Source organism: Panthera leo, chromosome A2 (genome assembly GCF_018350215.1).
Source record: "Panthera leo isolate Ple1 chromosome A2, P.leo_Ple1_pat1.1, whole genome shotgun sequence".
Classification (NCBI taxonomy): Eukaryota; Metazoa; Chordata; class Mammalia; order Carnivora; family Felidae; genus Panthera; species Panthera leo.
The window spans coordinates 33581934-33604424 of NC_056680.1; the positions used below are offsets into that span (position 1 = coordinate 33581934).

The window sequence follows — 22491 nt, forward strand, 5'->3', positions numbered from 1 at the left end:
ACCAACATCAAAGAGATTCCAGTTGCTCCCCTTGTGCAATAAACTTCTTTCACCCAACATCATTCACACTTCGAAAGTGCAAAGTTCACTCTGATATTGGTGGCTTTCTCACTTTGTAGCTTTTTTGGCAAGTGCCCCTTGGCCTGGTTGTTCATTAATATATAATCAGAACATTAAAAGCATTGTTTCACCTTCTAGGGAGTCTGTGGCCAATTTAATAAAGCTGACATTGTGCCCAGCACAGGGGAACCACCTTGCAAGTGGCAGAGAATTCAAAGATGCACAGACTGGAAGATACATACATGTATATCCACACACACACACACACACACACACACACACACACGGTTATTTCACAAGATGTTTTTGGTATTCCCACATGGCAAAGGGATAAGATTAAAATGTTTATCTTACCACAGAGATTGACCTGGCACTTCTTTCCTTTCAGTCCTTTCAACACCAACTTGCTTCTTACCTTTAAACCCCTCCCAGGAAGTAGTGATAGCTGTGGCAACAAAGACCAGTGAGTGAGAAGCATAGGGTCACACGCCCATCAGACAGGCTGTGAGAACACTGGTTAGCGCGCTTTTACTTTTCAGATCCGACACTCGCAATGACAACTCACTTTCAAGACCGTGTTTACTTTGCTGAAAGCCACATTCTAAACACGGCCTCGTCTGTAGAGGGGAGGCAGCTTACAGTCCAACCTTGTTTATGCTCCAAGGAGGTTTGACAGAAAAACCACATCAATTTGTTTTAAAATAATTTCCATTTGCTGGAAGCTGTTCCTGAAGGGTTCTCCGCCACGCTAATCTGCTCTGATTCCTACCAGCTGTAGGTACCAGGCACGCCAGCCACAGACAGGGCGGCTTGGGCACAGCCAGGCAGGCTGGCTGTGCGGGGGCTAGGGCAGTCCAGGGCTGCTTCTGGGCATCAGCAGAGCCACGCAAAGTTCCCCTCGACAACACATAATCGACTGTGGCTTAAGAAGAACACAAAGACATTTCCTAGTTCAGAGTCAAAAATCTGTGACGTGCCCGCACAGAGCACGGTTTTCTATGCAGCGACACTTGGGAGAAAGAGGCTTTTCAGACTCTCAGAATCACATCACCTCTAGTTATCAGGGCTATGTATCTGCGTTCAAGCCCAAAGTTTACAGCCGGGGGCATGAAGATAATTTATTTGGCTAACTAAGCATCAGAAAAAGAAGGAAGTTAAAAAAGGAAACGTCTATGAGTAACACATATAAAGATCTTCACCCGCATTATCCAAAGAAATATGCATTACAATAATCCAATGCAATTGCCATTTATTAAACTGGTATATGGTTACAGAAAAACAAAAAGGAACATCTAACGTTCATGAGGGTGTGGGGAAAATTTCCTATGTAAATTGGTGGCCTCTCGGAAGTAGCAGCACCAAAAATCTTAAGAAGTTGTGTATCCAGAGCAATCTGAATTTAATAACTCAGCCTAAGGAAACATGAATGTATAAACATATATTTATAAGGATGTTTACTTCAGTTTAGGAAAAAACTTAGATGCCCAATATCAGAGAAGGTTGAATTATGACTTAAACTGTAGTTTTTAAATTTTTATTTATTTATTTTGAGAAAGGGAGAGTGTGCAAGAGAAGGGCAGAGAGGGAGAGAGGGAGGAACAGAATCCCAAGCAGGCTCTGTGCTCTCAGTGCAAAGCCTGGGGCAGGGCTCAATCTCACTAACAGTGAGATCATGACCTGGGCTGATATCAAGAGTCAGATGCTTAACCAATGGAGCCCCCAGGCGCCCCTTAAACTCTATTTTTAAAAATGTTTTGAGTTGGAGAAAATATGGTATCGAGTAAAAAAAAAAAAAAAAAGCAGAGTTACAAATGTATAGTGGCCTGAATTTTGTATTAAAAAACAGGACTCACAGTAGGTATTCAACCACAGACATCATATTCATACACCACAGTAATAATATTTAGCACTGGATAATGAGATCAATTATTCTTTTCTTTATTTTGTAGTTTCCTCTTTATTCAATAAACATGACTACCATGTGTCACCAGAAAATTAAAAGTAATTAAACTATATGCACAGTAACTAGACTACAGGTCAACAGCACAAAACCCCATTAACATGAAATCATGGTCCTTGACATATCACAACTTACTGGGTATAAAAGGGCCTTCCTGCAGATGCACAGCCTAAGATCTCGATACCACCAGGATAAACATTTGAGGCAGAGCTCACCGGGCTGAACAGAGCTCTCCCAACTACCTCTTGTTGCCATCTCTAGGACACTGGCCACACCTGAGATCCAAGCAGAAAGAGGCTAGATTTAGAAATCTATCTGTCCCAAGTCTCCTGCCATGGAAGTTTCTATAAACCTAAGTTGCTAGTTTGGACTGAACCACTGAGGACAAGGTAACCTGCCTTTAGTGTTCTTACAACTTGCTCCGGTCAAGGAGAGCAGCCTTTTCCTCTGCCAGCAGAGATGGAGAAAAACGATGTTGGCCTGACCATCCTTTTTGTGAAAGTAGAGGCCTTAGGAAAGTAAAGAAGAGCCAAGCAACCCAGACCAGCTGCCTGGCCAGGGCTCAGCATAAACTGAGCAGAATAACCACAAGGGGAAAGGTGTCTAGACAGCCTCAGTCTAGGTAAGAAACAACTCTTCCCTGCAGGGTCAACCCTCAATAAAACAGACTCCGAACACCAGCTCCAGCAACAGAGCAGATGAGAGTTGGGAAATGCACTGTGGGCTCCCTCACCAAACACAACATGAAGGAGAGCAGCCGGGTCTGGCCCAGCTGCCAAGGAGAGCCACCGGAGATCCACGAGGGAAGCGACACGAGGGACCCTATGTGGGAGACAGGTCACACACAGTGCTTACAACGAACAAGAGTTTCAGTAACAACACTTGGATATGGGATTTAAGAGCCACCTTCCCACAGCAGAGGGACAAACAACACAGTCAGCTCTTAATGTGGCTGGGAAATTGCCTATCATCTTGCAAATCCAACTATTTGTTTCTTATTCCTTTCCATTCTTCTAAGTCTCTCAACACTAATATCTGGTGGGAAACAGAGGAAACTATCAAACAGACAAGGTACGTTTAGAAAACGTACAGACAGATGAGCCCCTGGGAGGCCTAAATTATCCTAAGTACTTAGAAAATGTCTTTCTATTGAATTAATAGGACCACACAGAATGAACACCAATGGCTCTATCTACATCGACATCGATAGAATGTGGGCCAGATTCTTGATGTACAATGGTATGGTTAGACACAAAACCAATCCCTGCTTTCAGGGAGCTTACAGACGAATGCGGGAGTCAGAGAGCGGTCGACTCATCACTTCCGCAACGAGCACTGCAGAGTTCTCAAGGCAGACTTCTAACCCAGCAGGGAAGGTTGGGAATGGTTTCCAAGAGAAGAGATGGCTAAGGGGTGATGAGTAGGAGGGAAGAGTATTTCTCCAGGCAGAGGGAAGAGGATGTGAGGGACATGACACAGGCAGTATTATAAGGGCATGGAAAAAGTCCCACGTGGTGGCCGGGGCACAGGGATCCACGGAGGAAGAAACAATGAACGTTGGAGATGTGGGTGGACAGCCAAAGCTTTAGGCGGTAGGAGTCTGTGACTCTGCAGAGACCCTGTAGCTGGCGGGGGTTTGGGGCGTGGTTGGCAAAACAGGTAGGAGAAAAACCTCCCCCATGCTCCCTAAAATCCGTATGCCTCAATGAAACAATAGAGAAGAAAAGCTGAATATAAAATTTATCATACAGAACCACTGAGGAATTCTCCCTTTCTTCCTTCCAGCTCTCTGCTGGGTCTTTTTTTTTTTTTTTTTAAGGTGAAGGGTGGGGGCCAGTGGACCACTGGTGGCTACCACACTCTCCCAGGACCACATATGTATCTCCCAGGGCTGCAGGACTCAAGGCATGCCAAGGATTTCAGGCAGAGTATAAACTCCAACGGCAGGCTAAACTGTTTATATGTTCTTGAGTTAAAAATACACCACTCAGGTCAGCGTTAACACCAGGGCCTTATCACCAAGGCTGTTTGTAAGCTGGTTACACAAGGCCAGCCTGTGACTCGCCCGACTTTTACATGTGCCTCAGTCTACAAATTGTCTCACGATACATCAGTGAGATTATCATAAAGCCACCAAATATACATGCATTTGAGAAAAACACTTTCCAAACCCAAGGATACTTTACTGTTTATAAATAGTTTACTTTTTTGATCCCCGAGCATATAATATTCGCAGTTGCTCCAGAAACCAAAGAAACACGGAACGGGAACACAAACCACAACCTAACAGAAACAATAAACAACAGATGGTGAGACATATGTGCCTGCTACCACCCCCTTCACCAAAGGGGCACACCAAAAATGGATTCTGACACACAAGTCTGCCAATGAAGAAGCACGCTCTTCAAGATCACTGTCAAGACACCATTTAGGCAGCACTGGCCGGAACTGGGCTAGTGCTTTAGGCCCCAAGCGTTGCAGGACCGATCCCTGGCCTCAAAGAATTCACAGAAAGGGAAGCAAGGACAAACACAAGAAAACCAACAGTACCAGTTCTTACCGTATTCTTTCGAAACACCAGCACGCAGAGGCAGGTTTGAGTTCTAGCTTTGGCAATCGCTAGACCCTGGGCTAGTCACCCAGCCCCTCCCGGCCTCGTGTACCATGCAGAGGGGAACGCATTTCACAGACCTGACATGATAATTACGTTACAGGACACGATTCCTGCTGCAAAAATGTGAACTGTAATTACTGCAGTGGCTGTGACAGCGACAGCTCACCTTTCTTAAGCTTTTGCCATGTGTCAGACTCTCCTCTGAAAGTTATACGTCATGTCAATTTCGCCCTCATAGCAAGGTTAGCGCTACAATTACCCTCATTTAACACAAGAGGAAGTCGAGTCAGAGGGAAGCTAATTGTCCAAAATCACCCAGGCAGCTTGGACTCCAGAGCCACCCCTCTGACCACTGTGTCCCCTAACAACATGGCTGCTTCATCCCCACTACAACCACGCGTGTGGAACAAATGGGGGCTTTGTAGACAAAGAGGACGCGTCGTTGTCTTCCCCAGCAGACCCTGGAACGCTGCACTGTTCTGGGCTTTTTGCTGCTGAACGTGGCTTGAGCTTACTTGCAGTGTTCAAGACAAATGCATCAATAAATTCAGACTCAAGTCCCATTTGCCTTAACTAATGATTCTAATTAGCTGATGTTTACACAATTTTTTTTTAAATCTCATGTGTCTCAAAACAAAGAGGAGGGGTCCCCATAAATAAGCGTGGCTGTCATGTTGCTTTCCATACATGGGCATGTCTATTTTAGGTATCACAAGCTCATGTCCAGCGATTCTGCCAATTTCACCTCAATGCTCTCTTTTTTTTTTTTTAAACTCTGACTAGAATTTTCCAACTACACTGTAACTTTAAGCTTTTGTGTTTCTTCTGCATTTAAAAAGAATGCCATTTCCCAATATATAACTCCCAGATGTAGAATTCACAGATGATTCATCTCGCAGAACAAGTGTTCGGAGACATCAGCTCCAAATAGAGGAAAAACTTGGAATTCCCTTCTCCCTCAAAATAAGAACTCGCCTGGATCTACTCGGCTCAACAAAGTTTGTTTTCAATTATATTTCCAAATTCTTTTAACAATAACTGCATGGCGTCTGGCACCAACACATCTGATGCTTTGAAGTGGTTCTCAAGCAGAAAGGAGAAAATAAGGGGAAAGGAAGGGAGGACCATCCATAATTTTTGTTCTAGGTCAACATTTTCTCCAAAAGTTCACCCTGCCACAGAAAATCAGACAAACCAGGGGCGCCTGGGTGGCTCAGTCAGTGAAGCGTCCGACTCTTGATTTCAGCTCAGGTCATGATCTCAGGGTTCCTGAGAATGAGTCCCACGTCCGGCTCTGCACTGACAGCATGGAGCCTGACTGAGATTCTCTCTCTCCCTCTCTCTCTGCCCCTCCTCCACTCACACGCTCTCTCTCAAAATAAACAGTTTTTAAAAATTCAGACAAAACCCAAGCTATGACTTTTCACAGAAGGTCTGCAAGGAGCACTCGCCTCTGAAACTATCCCTTTACACGTCAGCTAATGCTGGATAGGAAAACAGATCCTCAGCACAAAGAAAATGGCCTTTGACTCCTTGCATCTAACATCTAAAAACACTTCTGTTAAGTCCTCCACACAGGTCAATCAGGAGGAATCACACTTTGGAGGTAAACATCAGAAGCCCTTTACGAAACAATGATAACACGGGATCCTTTTTGCCCAGAAAAGATGCACCAAGCCCCAAGAAGGAAAGTCACATGTCAATTAACAAATAATTACCAGGAGCCCCTTGGTACATGAAACTCAACAATCCCCGAGGCTTTCAAATCTAGCTGGAGGAAGAAGACAGCGACGTGTGAAAACTTACTAACCTGAGAGACTCTGAGAATCCTGAGAGAGGACTAGATACATAAATAATGAGTGAATGAGGTCAAGTGAAAAACAGAGAATGTCTGACATTAACAAAAGAGGCTCAGAAGGATGGGAAGATTATTTGGTCTATTTTGATCTCAGAAAGCACATGAAAAAAGGCCATTTTTAAGTCTTAAAAGGGGAATGCTTTAAAAAAAATTCTAGTTCTTTGGATTATTTCCTTTAGTCCTAAAGTAGTCCCCTAATTCCTGTTAAACTTCCTGTCAAGAAGTTCCAAACCACTAATTGTGCCTCCCAACTTCACTGCATTTTAGCTGTATCCCCAAACAAGGTTCCACATTCCAAGGATTTGTTCTAAAGAAAAAAAGAGAAAAAAATCCAAAGGTTCCGTCTCATGACAATTTACATGACAAAGAATGAGTGGAAGGAAGAGAAAAGCCCAAGACGGTTCACTGAAAGCAGTAATAAACTCCATGTGGAAGAAAGGGAGATGGTCACAACACAGAAGATAAAAACTTCTAGATTCTGCACGATACATAAAGTCTTTTAAGGAGTCCAATGGTGACAGGATCACAATTTCCAAGAACAGCATCTGACCAAGAGGAAACTAATGACACAGGCAGATGGGTGCCTTTGGTATTAACCCAACCAAAAAAAAGAGTGAGAGACAGACTTTGCAATTGGGGAAACCAAGCCACGGGACTCTAGATATTAGGCCATTGGGTTTCTACCCTGAAAGATACACACAAACCATCTCTCTTGGTAAGAGTTAAAAGCTGCTCTGATACCCACCATGTTCCCACCACGACGAACCGGCTCAGAAAAGACAGACAAGGTGGTGTTTCACTGCCTTTCCTTTGGTGATTACTACTTAAATCTGTCACAGAAGGCCCATCTAGAAATTTAAGGCAGTACCCTCACTTATAACTTCACTCATCCCAAGTATGCACGGCAGGCCTGCTTGAGCTGCTGTGGCCCCCAAGAAAAGCAGAGATAAGCAACTCTTCGGAAAACCGTACCATTAATTTCTGTGCCTTTTTTGATCTAAACCTTAAAAAACTCAATCAAAGATGTAAAATAGGTCTGCATTAGCTTCCATAGTTTTCTTGGGGTTTTGCAAAGGGAAAAAAGAGGCAATGGTCAAAGAAAGAAATACCGTGGAATATTTGCTCTGCTTCGATAAAACTTAAAGGCTTACTCATTGAAGTGTCTCCAGGCACACAGCCTTCGCTGCCCTGTGTATGCATCTGAGGATTCCACTCAGAATCCCCAAACATGCCAAGATTAGTTATAGACACACATCCATTTTCTAATTCTTGCCATTTGATGAACAGTAAGCTTATTTATTCCCTCTTTGCTTCAATTAGGATGGAATCATAAACCTGAAAATAAGGAGTCATAGAAGTCGTACATCCCTTTATAGGAAGGAAATTAATTATTTAGCCCAAGGTCACACTGTGAATCAGGGGCAGGGCTGGAACAAAACCCCAAGGTCTCCTGATACGCAGCCATGGGCTATTTTTCAGCCTACTACATTTCTGCCTTCAGAGTTTAAGAAAATTAATGTTTCCTTTCAGTTCAATAGTTTTTATTCCTCTTTGGTAAGGAACCCCTTTATGAAGCTTCATGAAATGTAGCCTTTCTGTCCAGAAAGATGTACTGAATTCCAAGATTTCACATATACTGAATTTCCCTCCCCCTCCCCCCAGCAAATAATATTTGAGGTCAGCCAGTCTTATTTTAGGACAGTCTGGAATTCAATATAATTTAATCGTTTCTAAGTACGGTTTCAAAGGAACTTGTGAAAGCACCCAAAAATGTCCACAGAAGAGTTCCGGATTTTTCTCCTGGGCAAAGCACAGCCCTCGGTGAGGTCAAATGCCCATGGCCGGCAGTCCTACACAGACACCATCTCTGAGGAAATGTTCGGAGGAATTTGGGATGAGGCAGGCTTTCACAGCTACAGAACATTTCAGTTTGCTTTCTGGACCTCCTGTCCTCCCAAGGCAGAAGGCAACCCCATCCCCTCCAAGCTGCAGCTTCTGCATCATCAACCAACTTCCTGGAAGCAATGAGTTCTTCTGGCTGTTTATAAGTTTTGCAAGCACTGGGAGCCCGTGTGCCAGAAACTCACACCAGCCCAGGTGGAGAGAAGAAATCACTGAGCAGCCCCCAAATTAAAAGTAAAATGCAAACTAAAACCTAGGCAAGATGCATGGTCATGGACCAAGGTACCGCACTGCTAAAATCGGATGAAAGAATGTAATTATTCCAATTTGCAAAACAGAAATTAAATGCATAGTCGAAATTTCTCAATTGTCAGTTTTCCACCACCCATAGATTTTTCTTAAACCCTTTGGCATGTGCTTCCACTTTTCTAGAATTCGCTGTAAGATGGTATCTAATCAAATATCATATAAATTTAATTAAGCCTAATACATCCATGAGTTTAACCGGACCACACTGGACAGCTTTAAAAACCACGGACCACTCCATAATCGAAATTGAATTCAATTTTCACAAATATGGAAATAATTCCATAAGCCATGATAAGCGAACAGAACTTGGGGAACAACATAACTCCCATTCAGATTCCTAAGTAAGTGACGCTCAGCGTCAAAACCTGAAAGGATCTCCCAAATAAAAACGGCGGCGAAGGCTAAGGAGAAATTAAACTATGGACTTAAACAAAACAAAACAAAACAAAACCATTCTGCAGCTACTTGAAGAAAAGCATTTTCAAGTCTGTGTGAAGTTGAAATCAAGCACAGAGGGTTCCAGGAACCGAGTTCTTTGCTTTTGGAGGATTTTCTTATAGGGTGCCTCTAACTCTATTTAAAGCAGCCTCAAGTAGCCACAGCTGGAGGGTCAGGCCTTGCAAAGTAAACAACAGTTAACTCAATTCTGACTCAAGACTTAACTACAACCAACAGTTAATTACCCCTCTGTTAACCAACAATATCTGAAATATCACTTTTTAAATTACACTTTTGAAATCATGTTTGTTCACTAATGGCTTCCAATCAGCAATTAATAGCACAGTTGAAACATCCCAATAAAGAGCTACCAGGGGAGTGAGCAGAGTTCACCAGAATTGCACACCTCCGGCAAAGGACGCTAGAACAAAAGAACTTTCTAAGCACCTCCCACAAGAAGGAAAAAAAAAAAAAAAAACCCACCTCTATTCCAAGAACATATAAATGCAGAGCACACACAGTATGTGCTCAATAAACATTCTGTAAATATAGCTTAACCACAATTCCTTTCAGAAGAACACTTAAGTGATTTCTTTCAAATATTGTTCAAATTCACATTTCGTAAAACCGCCCTAAAATAAGAGGCAAGTTATTTGAATGACAGATTATAAATTGGTAGAAGGAGCAAAGGACAGGTAGTGGGTGGGGTAGGGGGGAGCACTTGCCTCCATTATCTCCACCTCATTTCTCAACATCTAGATAATTCTGCTTGCTGGACAGACCCTCCCTCATTTCTTCCTAATAATGAGACCTTGAGGACACAAAACAAAACAAAACCCTGCAGATCTTAGATTAGAGATCTATGCACCACAAAAGTTGAAAGAAAAATCAATGCAAAGTGCTTAAAAAGAGATAGACCATGCTTTCTTTAAACTCTCTGAATGCCACCTTTTGCCAAAACAAACTGAACAAGCAGTGATTGGAACCTGCATCCTGGTTCATAAGGAAACCAAGATGTATTAGGACTTGCAGAGATGAACGGATTGGTTGTTCACACAATGGGCTTTACCGGTTATGCTAGATTAAATAGTAATAAAGACGCCAACAATCGCAGCCGTTCATGTGGGCAAGGCTGTGAATTGTGGCCATTCACTGGGGAAGGGACGCAGGTACAGGTGCAGAAGGATCAACAGCAAATGTCTTTTCAGATAGCATCCTTGCCAGATTCCTCAAATGACCCTGTGCTCACCACCCATGTCCCCGTACAATACAACTGCAGACAAACCCAAACACATGAAAAATGTCAGAGTTCTCCAGCTCTCTGCATACCACCCAACAATCACCTCCCCTCACCCCTCCTCCACCCTCAAACGTTTCCAAAGAGAAATGGGTACAGCGCAGGATTCAGCTGGCCCCAAAATCTGTAACCTAACCCCTGCCTGGAGGAGTGCACCTGCATTTTTCCGAGCCATTGACTAAGAGGCGCGACCTGCGTCTCAGTAGGGCTCAGTTTCAATGAAACCAGGGAAATAATAGGATAAAATTATTAGTTTAAGGGCCTCTCAGTTCTCTGTCTCCTTCGCACACCCACCTCCCAAAGGATAATGCTAAACTGACAGAAGTATTTGCACAACTGGAATACATTTATGAACCACCTCAATAATTTTTGCTAATTGCATAATTTGTTAATTTGCTGCAACTGTTCACAGCTTCCCGCCAGGTTGCTCCGCGATTCCCAAGGGCACATGAAGTTTTACTTGTTTCACTTTCTGCAAATCACCAAAAACTTCATGAAAGAAGGCCAAGTGGGATGTGAGCCCTGCCACCTGCCCACTCCAAAACAAGCCCTTCAGATAGGAAAAGGGAACCTTTCCTAGGAAGCCTCTGTCACCAGGAAATCTGACGTGGAGGGCCTGGCCATGAGAAGATGCAAAATTTGAGTTACTACCAGGGCTTTAACCTTCGAGCTGTGCCCCGCAATCACCAGCGAGTTGACAGACTCACATTGACGAAGTGGGCTAAACCCAAGTGTTATCTGTCTTCATAGTACCTGCACATAGAATATTAGGATCCCCTTTGTAGAAACAAGGAGATTTGCCCCAAATCACATGTTAGCTCTGGGGTGGTGGACCCAGGGATGGCCCCTACAAATAATTTCAATCTTAACACCATTCCCTAGAGAAGGGTATGTGCTGGGTGTGATCACCAGGGATGAAGGCATCCACATATCTAACGGAGTGAAAGAGAAGAAAGCTTCACCCTCGCCCAATCTCTTCCCCACCAATAACCCACCCCAAGACCCAGGGTCCAGCTGAGTGGGGAACACTCATTTTGAGGACAAAGAGAACAACTAAAGGCAGGACACAGACAGCATGAGCATGAAACCCAGGGAAATGGAGCAACAGCTTTTTTTTTTAAATGTTTATTTATTTACTTTTTAGAGAGAGCAGTATCAGGGGAGGGGCAGAGAGAGACGGAGACCCAGAATCTGAGCAGGCTCCAGGCTCTGAGCTGTCAGCACAGAGCCTGACCCAGGGCTCAAACCCAGGAACTGTGAGATCATGACCTGAGCCAAAGTCTAGCGCTTAACCGACTGAGCACCCCCCCAACCCAGGCGCCCCTAGGGGAACAGCTTTTTAAGAAACCGAGTAACTTTTGTAAGCAGTTAGGCTTATGGCTTGTGTCTCAGAAGACTACGCATAACATACTTGGATAAGAACCACGTATTAAAAATTAGATTATATAATATAGAAATACATAAGGCAAAAACCCTTTGGATAAGAAAAATTCATAAGCATACCCCCCTCCAAAAACAAACAAAAACTAGGATACAAATTGGCAACTTCCAATTATACCATACACAAATCACATTCTTCTTTTTTTTTTTTTTGACAATCCTGATTTATCTATTCATTTCGCTTCATGACAACAATGGTCACGTATAAAGTTTTTCAGTAGCAACTTTCTTAGCCACAGTCACGGAATTGGCCAATTAACTGGTGAGTCTGTACTATTAAACCCTACAGATAGATAGATAGATAGATCGATAGATAGATATAGATAGACAGTGCAGGTTCCAAGAGGGTAAACGGTTGTGAAAATTTTAACCTCTGGTCTTTAAAGTCCTACTTCTTTGCATGGGGAGATACAAACAGATCTGAGCTTCTTGTTCATTCTCACACTTCAACTTGATACAAAAGCAGAAGACAATCACATCACTGACACACAACATGAACTGAAACCATGAGGTAGATGGACTAGACCCCATAGACTCAATGTCATGCTTAAGTTATTAAAACAAAAAACAAACCACCAAACACTACTAACAGTCCCTGAATTTCCCACAGGCCAAGGAACATTGGGGATTTTTAGATATTTCCCCACCTCTCCCTGGGAATTTTTCTTCCCCCCCCCCTCCCTCCTGTCTCAAGACAATGCCTTCAGCCTTTGAAACTGCATCCATTGTAAACAGCTCTGAATATTAACAGAGCCCAGAGTCCTGTTGGCTTTTAAAAGACCCCCAGGGTTTCAAATTGCAGTTGCTGAGAAGGGGGAAGGTCCCCAAAGAACAAATGTCACCAAGCTCATTCAAAAGGAGTTGAAAACTAGGCTTGCTCATGAAACTTACAGTTCTTCAACCCATGGGGTAAGTCAGAAGAATCCTTTTGAGTTTTAAACAAATGAGAAAAAAAGAAAAGACAAGACTCTGGTACAACCAACATCCATTATTACTTATAGACTTTGAATTCAATGAATCCCTTTTCCAGACTTCTCTCTCCTTTGGATGTCACTTTTAAAATAACCATAGGCTATGTTAAACAACTTCCCTGTCCTTGGCTCATAGGCCTTCAGGGCTTTAGCAGGTGCACAGAACTGGGCCAGGTGCATTGTTAAGTGACAAAAAAAAAAAAAAAACCCTAGTGGCTCTCTCACATTCCTGTCCGCCCTGAAAGGGAGGATGCTGAAAAGCCCTTGCACCAAGGAGACACTTCTACAGAATGGGGGAGAGGCCCTTTCATTGTGAGCACGGTGTCTCAGGGAGAAAAGGTCAGCCAGAGGCCATCCCAATGTGCTCAGGGAAGGCTGCGTGGGGAACCCAGGCAAAGAAATGAACACTGCAGGGAGAGAAACCCTTAACTGAACGATCGGAGCTAGAGGACCGGGGCATCAGGACATCCAGGAGGAACCAGCTCTTATTACATTGCATTGAATCGTCTTCTTTTGGAGATGATGAATTATTCCTGACAACACATTCCAAAGCCCAAACCCTGTGAAATCTAGCGACCAAATGTGATTATGGAAAGAGAGGAGCACATCTCTTTTTAAAATAGTCCCTGGGAAAGAGGCCACGAACAGTTCTGACATATCCTAAAGGCAAGGGGCAACTGCGTGCCAACACAGTTCACTTCTATGAGGACGTGGGAGTCTCTGTACGCTTTGTAATTTAACAGTATTCAAAAATTACATTTGATGCTTATAATTTCACATCAGAGGGACTTAAATAGTGTGCCTTTCTCTCAAGGCACCCAATTTTATTTGCCAGATTCCCTTACTCAAAACAGGTATTGGAGATCTAGTAACAGACAAGTGCTTCACCACGGAGGGGAAGAGAGGCCAGGCCAGGCTTCTGACACTTGTTGCAAAGACAAGGACCCTGAGCCCAAACTAATTATTCCTCAAACTCTGAGAGCACTTGCACCTTTCAGATGTTCTGCCATTAACCTGTGTTTCTGAGGTTCCCTATTCCAAACAACCGCTGCCCATCTTCATAAATCACAAGATGGCGAAGGTCTGCTGAGTTCTTCAGTTTTACATAGAGCCACAAAAAGGAAAACGGGCAGAAGGGAAGACCTCAGGGCAACCCTGACAATAATCAACTTCTCAAAACACACACACTCATGCACACACACATACGCGAATCTTAGCTGAGGTTCTGGAACAATTTGGTCATCGTTACTTTAAATCTAATTTGCATAAACAGGATGGGAAGTATTTTCCAAATCCTTAATTCACAACACTCTGCACACCTGCCCCTTCCAGCACAGCTGTAAAATTTGAAAGACAAAGGCCCTCTTTGCTTCACAACTACAATGGCAACCTGGGCTGGTGCTTATTTTCTAATGCAATCCTGAGCACCACTTTGGAGCCAAAACCCACAAGGTTAGATTTAAGCCCCTGGCTTGGTCCTGCACTGGCATAAGGAGACTTAACACAAAGAGACCCAAATCAATACACTCATCTTAACGTGGCTCAGGAGAACCACACTCGGAGTCCTTGAGTGAAAGTCCTTACTTTAATTTTTTTTTTTTTTTTACGTTTATTTATTTTTGGGACAGAGAGAGACAGAGCATGAACGGGGGAGGGGCAGAGAGAGAGGGAGACACAGAACCGGAAGCAGGCTCCAGGATCTGAGCCATCAGCCCAGAGCCCGACGCGGGGCTCGAACTCACGGACCGCGAGATCGTGACCTGAGCTGAAGTCGGACGCTCAACCGACTGAGCCACCCAGGTGCCCCCCTTACTTTAAAAAGCCCTGTCTTGTCTTCCCTCCACAAAAAAGACCACTGAAAACCCGGATTTGTTCCTCCAGGGCCTGCCCTCCTTCCTATCCCAATGCCATGAGCCACCATGCAGCCCCCAGAACAGTTAAACCAGCAACCTACTGTGCTCAACCTCATGGCACAGGTAAGAGTCTAAGGTAAGTTGTATTTAATACTGCTTAAACAGCTTCTGAAGCCCTGCTCTCAAAAATAATTTCAAAGAAAGCAAACATCTAAGTTCTAAGAAGTCCAACTTCTTCTAAAGTTCTGGGAAGTGGGAATAAGGCTTGGCAGTGCTTGGTGCTATTTATGAATGTGCTGGTCGGGCTATGCCAATCTCACCTACGTCATGGGATGGCAGACTCAGTTATGGCTCAACTACTACAACCATAAGTTATTGTGCTGAATAAGTTATCCTGAGGCCCCAGGAATGAATGTATTTTCCCTTCTACCAGTGCCACTCCATTTTTTCTATTCAAACTGCATTTACGTTCACTAGGAAGAAATTTTACTTTCCCTACGCTAAGCCTAGGAGCAACTCCAAAATTAGATGCACTGTTTACAAAAGCAAAAAACAAAACAACAAAAACTTCCATAAAACCACAGGTCCCCTTCTATCTCAAACCCACAGCCTGAAATTGTTTGAACTAGCTGCAGTAAATCTAGTTCATGGGGTTATAAATGAGCTCAAAGCAATTTTCTAGACACAATGGATTAAGGGTATAAACTTGGTGAAACTACAAGATATTTTATTTTATTATATACAGAGACTTTCTCTCCTAAAGTCTTGCTGAATCACAGCCAGGAATATAAACCATGTAACTATCCTGATAGAAAACTCAGAATAAGACTAATGATTTAAATGGAGAAATCTGGTCTAGAAAACACACACACACACACACACACACACACACACACACACACACACTACAATACACTTCATTTTTCTATAACCAGAAAAATGACTTTACAAATATTTTCCAAAAGATACCCATTTTGTAGTGAACATGGTATTAACACATACTAATCAGAAATCACTATTCACATCTCAAAATCTAATCAGTTAACACCATAATCAGTATAATCACATCGACTGAAGCTCAAAATACCCACTTAGGTATTTACTGGTCATCAAATGTGTGAGTAAAAGAGACAAGACTGCAATTTAAAAGGTATTTATGTCATGTGAAACGTCACTCCCAAGCAACAGGAAGCCAAAAAAATGGCCAGTAGTTTTGCTCCAAAAATTAAAGGACAAGGCAAAGTGGATCTTGTGACCACAGGAAAGTGCCAATAACAGGACACCCTATGCTGTCTGCAAAGTCACTACTTCTGAGCCAAGTGCCTTCCCCACAATGCCATGAACATATGGCATTGGTAGTCATTCTTCCAACAGGTGAACACTCAAGAAGTTATTCTGATTCTGCCCACGTGATTTTATTTGAAAAACTATCCTAAGAAAACATAAAGGAAAAACCACAATACCTCAGACTGCCCCAAGTAAATGAAATACTACCTACTGGCAAGGCTGGGCTCTATCTATCTCCTACTACTTAACAGCCACTGCCTCTATTAAACCCCCCACTACGACCACTGGTCTTCACTAAGTCACTGAATCACATAGAAAAAGCAGAAAATTGCAGGGGAAAAGCTAACCATAACAAAAGTCCAGCCTCAGAACTCTGAAGAACTTGATCCTTAGGCAATATGTAGCATGATGTGAGTTAAAGATCTGCACCCCGTTTTCAGAGGCACCGGCTCTTCACGTGAGAAAGGAACCAACTTTTCTTCTTTCCCCTTCACAGCAGCCAGATACCCAAACCACTTTTTCTTAGCTCAGGCCACAGGTGTTGGTTAAAAGTTATGTCATCAGTTGTCCCTTCTTCAAACACTGAATGTCCTGTCTGAGGACACTCCTGTGCCCCTCTACATTCTAGGAAAGACGTCCAATTATCCAACTAAAAAGCAGATGACTCAAGCTAGGCCTTTTCTGGAAGACATTCATAGTTCTGCATAGATGCTAATTACCTATAACTCGATAGGATTTGACTCAGGACCATATTCTTAAAAGTAGAAAAAAGGCTATTATACTCTACCATATTTAGTGAAGTCTAATGCAGCTTTTTCCTGCCAACTCTCCTGTAAGAAGGGTCCCACTAAGTCCTGATAGGCCAAAACCGTGACAGCACAGAAAAGAACGTCTTTCAGGTGAAACAAACAGCTTAAATCAAGCAAGTCCCCGGCACCCTCTCCTGAAGTAACACAACTCCAAAACTAATTTGCACCCTTTACAGGGGAGAAATGCTCAAGTGTGGGCTCCACCCTACTGGACCATCAAGCCCAAAAGGAAGGGTCTGGAAACACAGCTCCCTAATGCCCATCAGGTGGAAAGAGACCAGCACCCTCAGCAATCACAGATCCAGGAACTCTCCAAGTCCCCTAACTCAGGGCTGTTCCGGGGAAGGCAACCTTCCACCGTGGCCACAGCCATGTCAGGCCACGGGGTCCTGGGGGAGGAGAAGGCTGCTACACGCGCACTCTCGCTAATAAATAATGTAAATGGAAGACTGGAGCCAAGAGTCACCTTCATTCATTACCCACTGGAAGGCCAAGGAGCTCAGACACCAAAGAGTTGGGTTACAGGAGAGGAAAAAAAGAAACACACACCCGCAGACCCCAGACAGACTTCCTCACACTCTCGCCTCCAGATGTTTCCCACTCCACCCACACACATACGCACAAACACCCTCGCCTCCACACTCTTCACTCACACTCCCTCACCTTCAGACTCTACCTCCCAGATCGCCCTCAGGCCCCGGGGCGCAATCACCTCCACACCCTAAAACCTATGCTCGCTCACCTCCAGACCCCACGAGGAACAGCCTGTTCTCCCATGGAGCCGCATCACCCACGTTCTCACCTCCACACCCCAAAACCTATGCTCACTCACCTCCAAACGCCACGAGGCACACTCTTTTCTCCCCAGGACCCTCACCACCCACGTTCTCACTTCCACACCCCCATTAGGCACACTCTTCCCCTCCGGACCCCCATGTACGATCTCACCACCGCGACACACACACAGGCACGCCCCTCAATCCGCACGCCCTTCCCGGGTAAGCACCCCAGCCTCCCCGTCCCCAAGTGACAGCGCCCCGGGGCTCAGGGGAAGGGCGGCACTTACAGGCTCCGCGTCCAGGCGGGCAGGTCCGGAGGCAGCGCTGCTAGCCCGCGCCCGCCGCAGTCCAGCGAGTCCCCCGCGCAAGTGCAGGCGGCGGCGCAGGGCGGTCGCGGGCCGGCCGCAGCCGTCGCCGGCCCCAGCCGAAGCAGCAGCAGCAGCAGCAGCCACAGGAGAGGACAGGGCGAGCGGCGCGGGGCCCCGAAAGCTCCCCGGACCGGCCGCGCCATCTTGTCTGGAACGCGCGGCGAACTCGGGGCGCGGGGGCTGCGAGGTCCCGGACGACCGCAGGCACCGGCTGGTCCGCGGGGGCTCCGCTCGACACTAGGCTCCGCGCCGGGGCATGGCCGCCCGCACAAGTTTCCCCCGCTGCCGCGGCTCCGGCGCTCAGCGGGCCCCCGGTGCCCGGACCGCTCCGCAGCGCCCGGCTGGGGCCGCGAGCCCCGCGCCCATCCGGGCCGACCCGGCTGTGCTCGCTGCGAAGCCCACGGATCCGGGCAAGAGCTGCTCGGCCGGCTCTCCTCGTCCTCCCGCCGCGCTGCTGGCCGGATCTTGAGCCCCCGCGCACGCCAACTGCCGCCGCCGCCGGCCGAGGGCAGTGCGGCTGCCTCTGCTGCACAGAAAGCGCTCAGCCTCGCAGCCTGAGCTGTGCGCCCGAATGCATCTTCCTCTCGGCTCGGAGCGCCCGGCAGCCGACTCCGGGCTGGACGGCACGGTCACCCCCGCACTGCTTCGAGGGCCCCGTGCGCCTGGCTGTCCCAACGCCTTAGGCAGAGCGCGCGCGCGCAGTTCCGGGCTGTGCGCGGCTCCTCAGCGAGGCGAGAGCCCAGCCGACCTCGCGGCGGAACAATCAGTCGCTTGCCTCTCGCCTCCCCGCGGCCCAGCCCCGACGGGTCCCCGAGGCTCCACCCCCGGCCGCTCGCCCTCACACACCCCCTGGGCTCCGCGCCCCGCGGCCTTCTGCGGGCCCATGTTGGATGCTTTGCAACAGCGCCCCGCCACGCCCCCTGCCTGCTGCTCATTGGCTGCCGGAGACCAGGACGACCAGCCCGGAGAGCCATTGGTGTGCTCACCATGATCCCGCCCCTCCGACCACCCCGCCCCACTCTCTTTTCCCACCCAAGGTGTGAAGGGCGGGGGACTGGGAGGAGAAAGGGTGAGGCGTCCTCCGAGTCTTAAAGGGGACTTGCAGTCTGGTAGTGGGAAAGCGGGATGCCGACTGGAGAGAGGAGGAAAGACATGCCCTCTGGGGCTAGGGGAGGAGAGAAAGTTGATAAAGAGGGCAACGCCTCCACTTTGCAGTAGTCTGACCAAAAAGTTTCTTCTCTTCTTCCCTGGCTGTAAATAGGGCCAAGGATATAGAGCAAATCTACACTCATTTTCCAGGTGCCCTCTAGGAGCATAGACACAGATTTAAAACTCCGCAAATTTCCTACCTATTGAGGCATCTTTAGTTATTTCATTAGGGGTAGTCGCCTTCCTCATCTCACAACTTGAAGCTCCTTTCTGTTCCTGACTTGTTCTTGACCTCTTACACCCAGCAAGATGTCCTGGATTACCAAAATGAATGTGTGCTGCAGAAACCAAGTCTCAAAGGTGCACACACTTCCACCCCCAACCCCACCCTGGTTAAAGGGTACTTCTGAAAATGATCCAGCCTTCGAAAAAGGGGTTGCTTTGTTTGCTCCTTTGTTTAAATCAGGTCCTTTTAAGCCAGTTTTCAAGTACTCCTAGGAGACAGTGAGAAAAATAGTAGTTGTTACAAATCTTCTAACTTTAGCCCTTACAAGTCCGAACATAGTAGCCATGTGTTACGACAGCGCATCCAAAACGTAAGAGCGGGCGGGTGCGCGCGCGCGCGCGCGCGCACACACACACACACACACACACACACACACACACTGAGAAAGGGAAAAGATTAGCCCGGTAATATATAGCTGCCCCTCTGGGCGTTTTGGTTTGCTGGTGTCTCATGTCCCTTGCCAAATGTATGCAAGTTTCTAACTTAACTGCACACATTGTCAGGAAAATTAAGCAAGTCAAGTCTGTTGAAAAACATTTGCTCTAGCAAATGAAATCTGACTTGTGTTTTATGGAACCAGAGGAGAGGAGACATTTCTCAGGGAAAAAAAGCAAAAACAGTTTTAAAGGGTTTTGTTCCAAGTTTGATGTATTCTAAGGGGGTTGTTTGAATTGAGATGTTAAACTTTTTCCTCAACCAGAAGAGCTTTTCTTTAAGTGAAATTGGGTTTGGGCTTGGTTGTCTGATGGTTACTGGTTTCCTTCTTACTCCCTCCTCCCCCCCTTTTTTCTCCTCTCCCTTCATCTGATTAAGTATGCTATCAGATAATGGTGCCTCACTTCTCTCTCTCTCTCTCTCTCTCTCTCTTTTTGCATGATCTCAGCAATGATGCCCAAAGCAATGTGTGTAAATCAATTCAAATATGATTCCCAAGAAACATTATCAGAAAAATGCTGCACCTGACCCTTCTACCCAGGGCTTTCACCAGCTTTTATATTTCATTTGTAATTCACATAAACACACACCTTCCATTTGGACAAGAAGAAATGTATCTCTTTGTTATAATGCTTTAGTAATAGTAATAAGCCAAGGAATGGAATTTGAAGGACCCCCAAATATAAGAGGTCCTGTATGTCAATGTTTCTTAAACTTTTCAAGACCAAGGAACACAAAACAGTAATTTAATGCAGAATACCCACGAACATTTCCTTCAAGAAAACCGTCAGATCCTCCTAGCCTGACCCCCACCTCAAAACGAAACAATATACACAGCAAAAAGAAATTGAACTCATTGAACCTCTTGAGCTGCTGACTTAGACTTATCTTTCAGGTCTGTTCCATTAGAAGTACTGTAAAATGGATATTTCTTATCAGATGTTTTCCAAATGCTTGTGGGTGTACCTGTGCCATGCTGTTTTGGGACACCAAAATTCTGAAGGCTGGGTTTGAGAATCTACAAGGGAAAGGTGTGCCCACAAATCTAAAGCATCCCCTGTGGTCTAGTTACCATGCAGCCAGAGAGAAGGATTCCAACACCAGGGAACACTTGGGGGGACTGGGCGCCTGAGCCTTGGCAATTCCTCTCGTCTACAGCAGAGCATGAAGTCATGTCTGCTCCCCATACCATGTATGGAAGTTTGCCCACATACTAGCAACCTGCTTGTGATTGAAAGGAGAGTGTGGGCTTGGAGAGCAGCGATGTCGGGCTCAGGAGAGAATTCATCTGCGGCCGCAACCTAGGATCGGGAGACCTGAATGGCAACAACAATGGCAAATTTCTAAGGGAGTCCATGTCCCTGCTCCTCAAAGAGCAAGTCTTGGCACACTCAGCACGGAGCAACGGTTGATTTGGGTACTCTGGGTCCTCATTTTCCTCCACTGCCCTTTTCACAAGTTTAATAATTATTTATTCCTTGAAGGGGACATCCAGGCTTTTCGGTGTTCTAGTTCATTTTAATTCACCGAAGAGCAAACTCCAAGCATAAATCCCCCATGAGAATCACAGCAGGCCTCTTTTTTTTTTTTAATTGTTTTTTATTATTTATTTTTGGGAGACAGAGAGAGCATAAGGAGGGGAGGGGCAGAGAGAGAGGGAGACACAGAATCCAAAGCAAGCTTCAGGCTGCCACCTGTCAGCACAGAGTCTGACACGGGGCTCGAACCCACAAAGCACGGGATCATGACCTGGGCCAAAGTCGGATACTTAACTGACTGAGCCACCCAGGCGCCCTGCAGGTCTCTCTTGAATACAGAAGCCCTAGTAATGGATCATTTTCAACCCATTGAAAAAGAGGAACCCAGAATCTAAATAGCCTAAAATCACCAAGTGGGGAGAGAAGCAAATGATAAAATCAAAACAAAGCAGGTTAATCATGGGAATTTCTTTTTAAACACAAATTCCGTAGGACCGAATCATGGCAGTTTGTTACAGTTCTAGGTGGTGATAATTGGCAGTTTTATGGAACGCTGAGATTCAGAAGTGCTGTCTCACTGTTAGAAGAGGCTTTATATCATGTTCAGTACCTCAGAAGAGCACAGGGCAGCAGTCAGAAGACATGGCCTCTAGCCAGGCCTCATTACCATGAAGGCTTTCCTTAAACCTCGGTTTTTTCAAATGGAGAACAAGGATAATGGTACTTCTGACCTGAGTGCTAAGACAGTTAAGGAAGGGTCTGCTTTGAAAGAGGACACGAGGGCCTGTATAAACTGCTTAGGGCTACCTACATCCAAGGCTGATCTTCAAGGTTATTGAATTTTTACACTGGAGAAATTGAGATTCCATATACATATCATAGATGGAAATTTTTAGTAGGTGTTTTCAGCATAGAGTGTTCTCCCCCCCCTCCCCCAGGAATGCCACAAAGGGTTAATAATTACCTTTAAAACCCCTGAAGACTTGCTGGGTGATGACAGCCCAGCTCTGAGCCTGTTTTGTATCTCTCTCCCAAGGAAGAGAAAGCTGTATACTCATTAACTCCTTCCTCGCAATAATCTTGTCAAGGAGGTAGATCAGCCAGAGAAGGTAAGAGAAGAAGCTAGTAGGTTCTGGGATGGAATATGAGAAGAGTCAATCTCGAGATTCCTCTGTCCCCCATTCCAACATTTTTCTTT

At 45.6% G+C, this 22491-nt stretch overlaps 1 protein-coding gene across 1 annotated transcript in view; it reads right to left on the reverse strand.

The window, feature by feature from the left end:
* LRIG1 (leucine rich repeats and immunoglobulin like domains 1) overlaps positions 1–18752 on the reverse strand; it is a 114692-nt gene extending 95940 nt beyond the window's left edge. The window contains exon 1 of the mRNA XM_042929924.1: positions 17865–18752. Within this exon, the coding sequence (XP_042785858.1) occupies positions 17865–18088 (224 nt within the window). The 5' untranslated portion in view covers positions 18089–18752. The remainder of the gene's footprint in view (positions 1–17864) is intronic.
* Positions 18753–22491: the final 3739 nt, after the last annotated feature.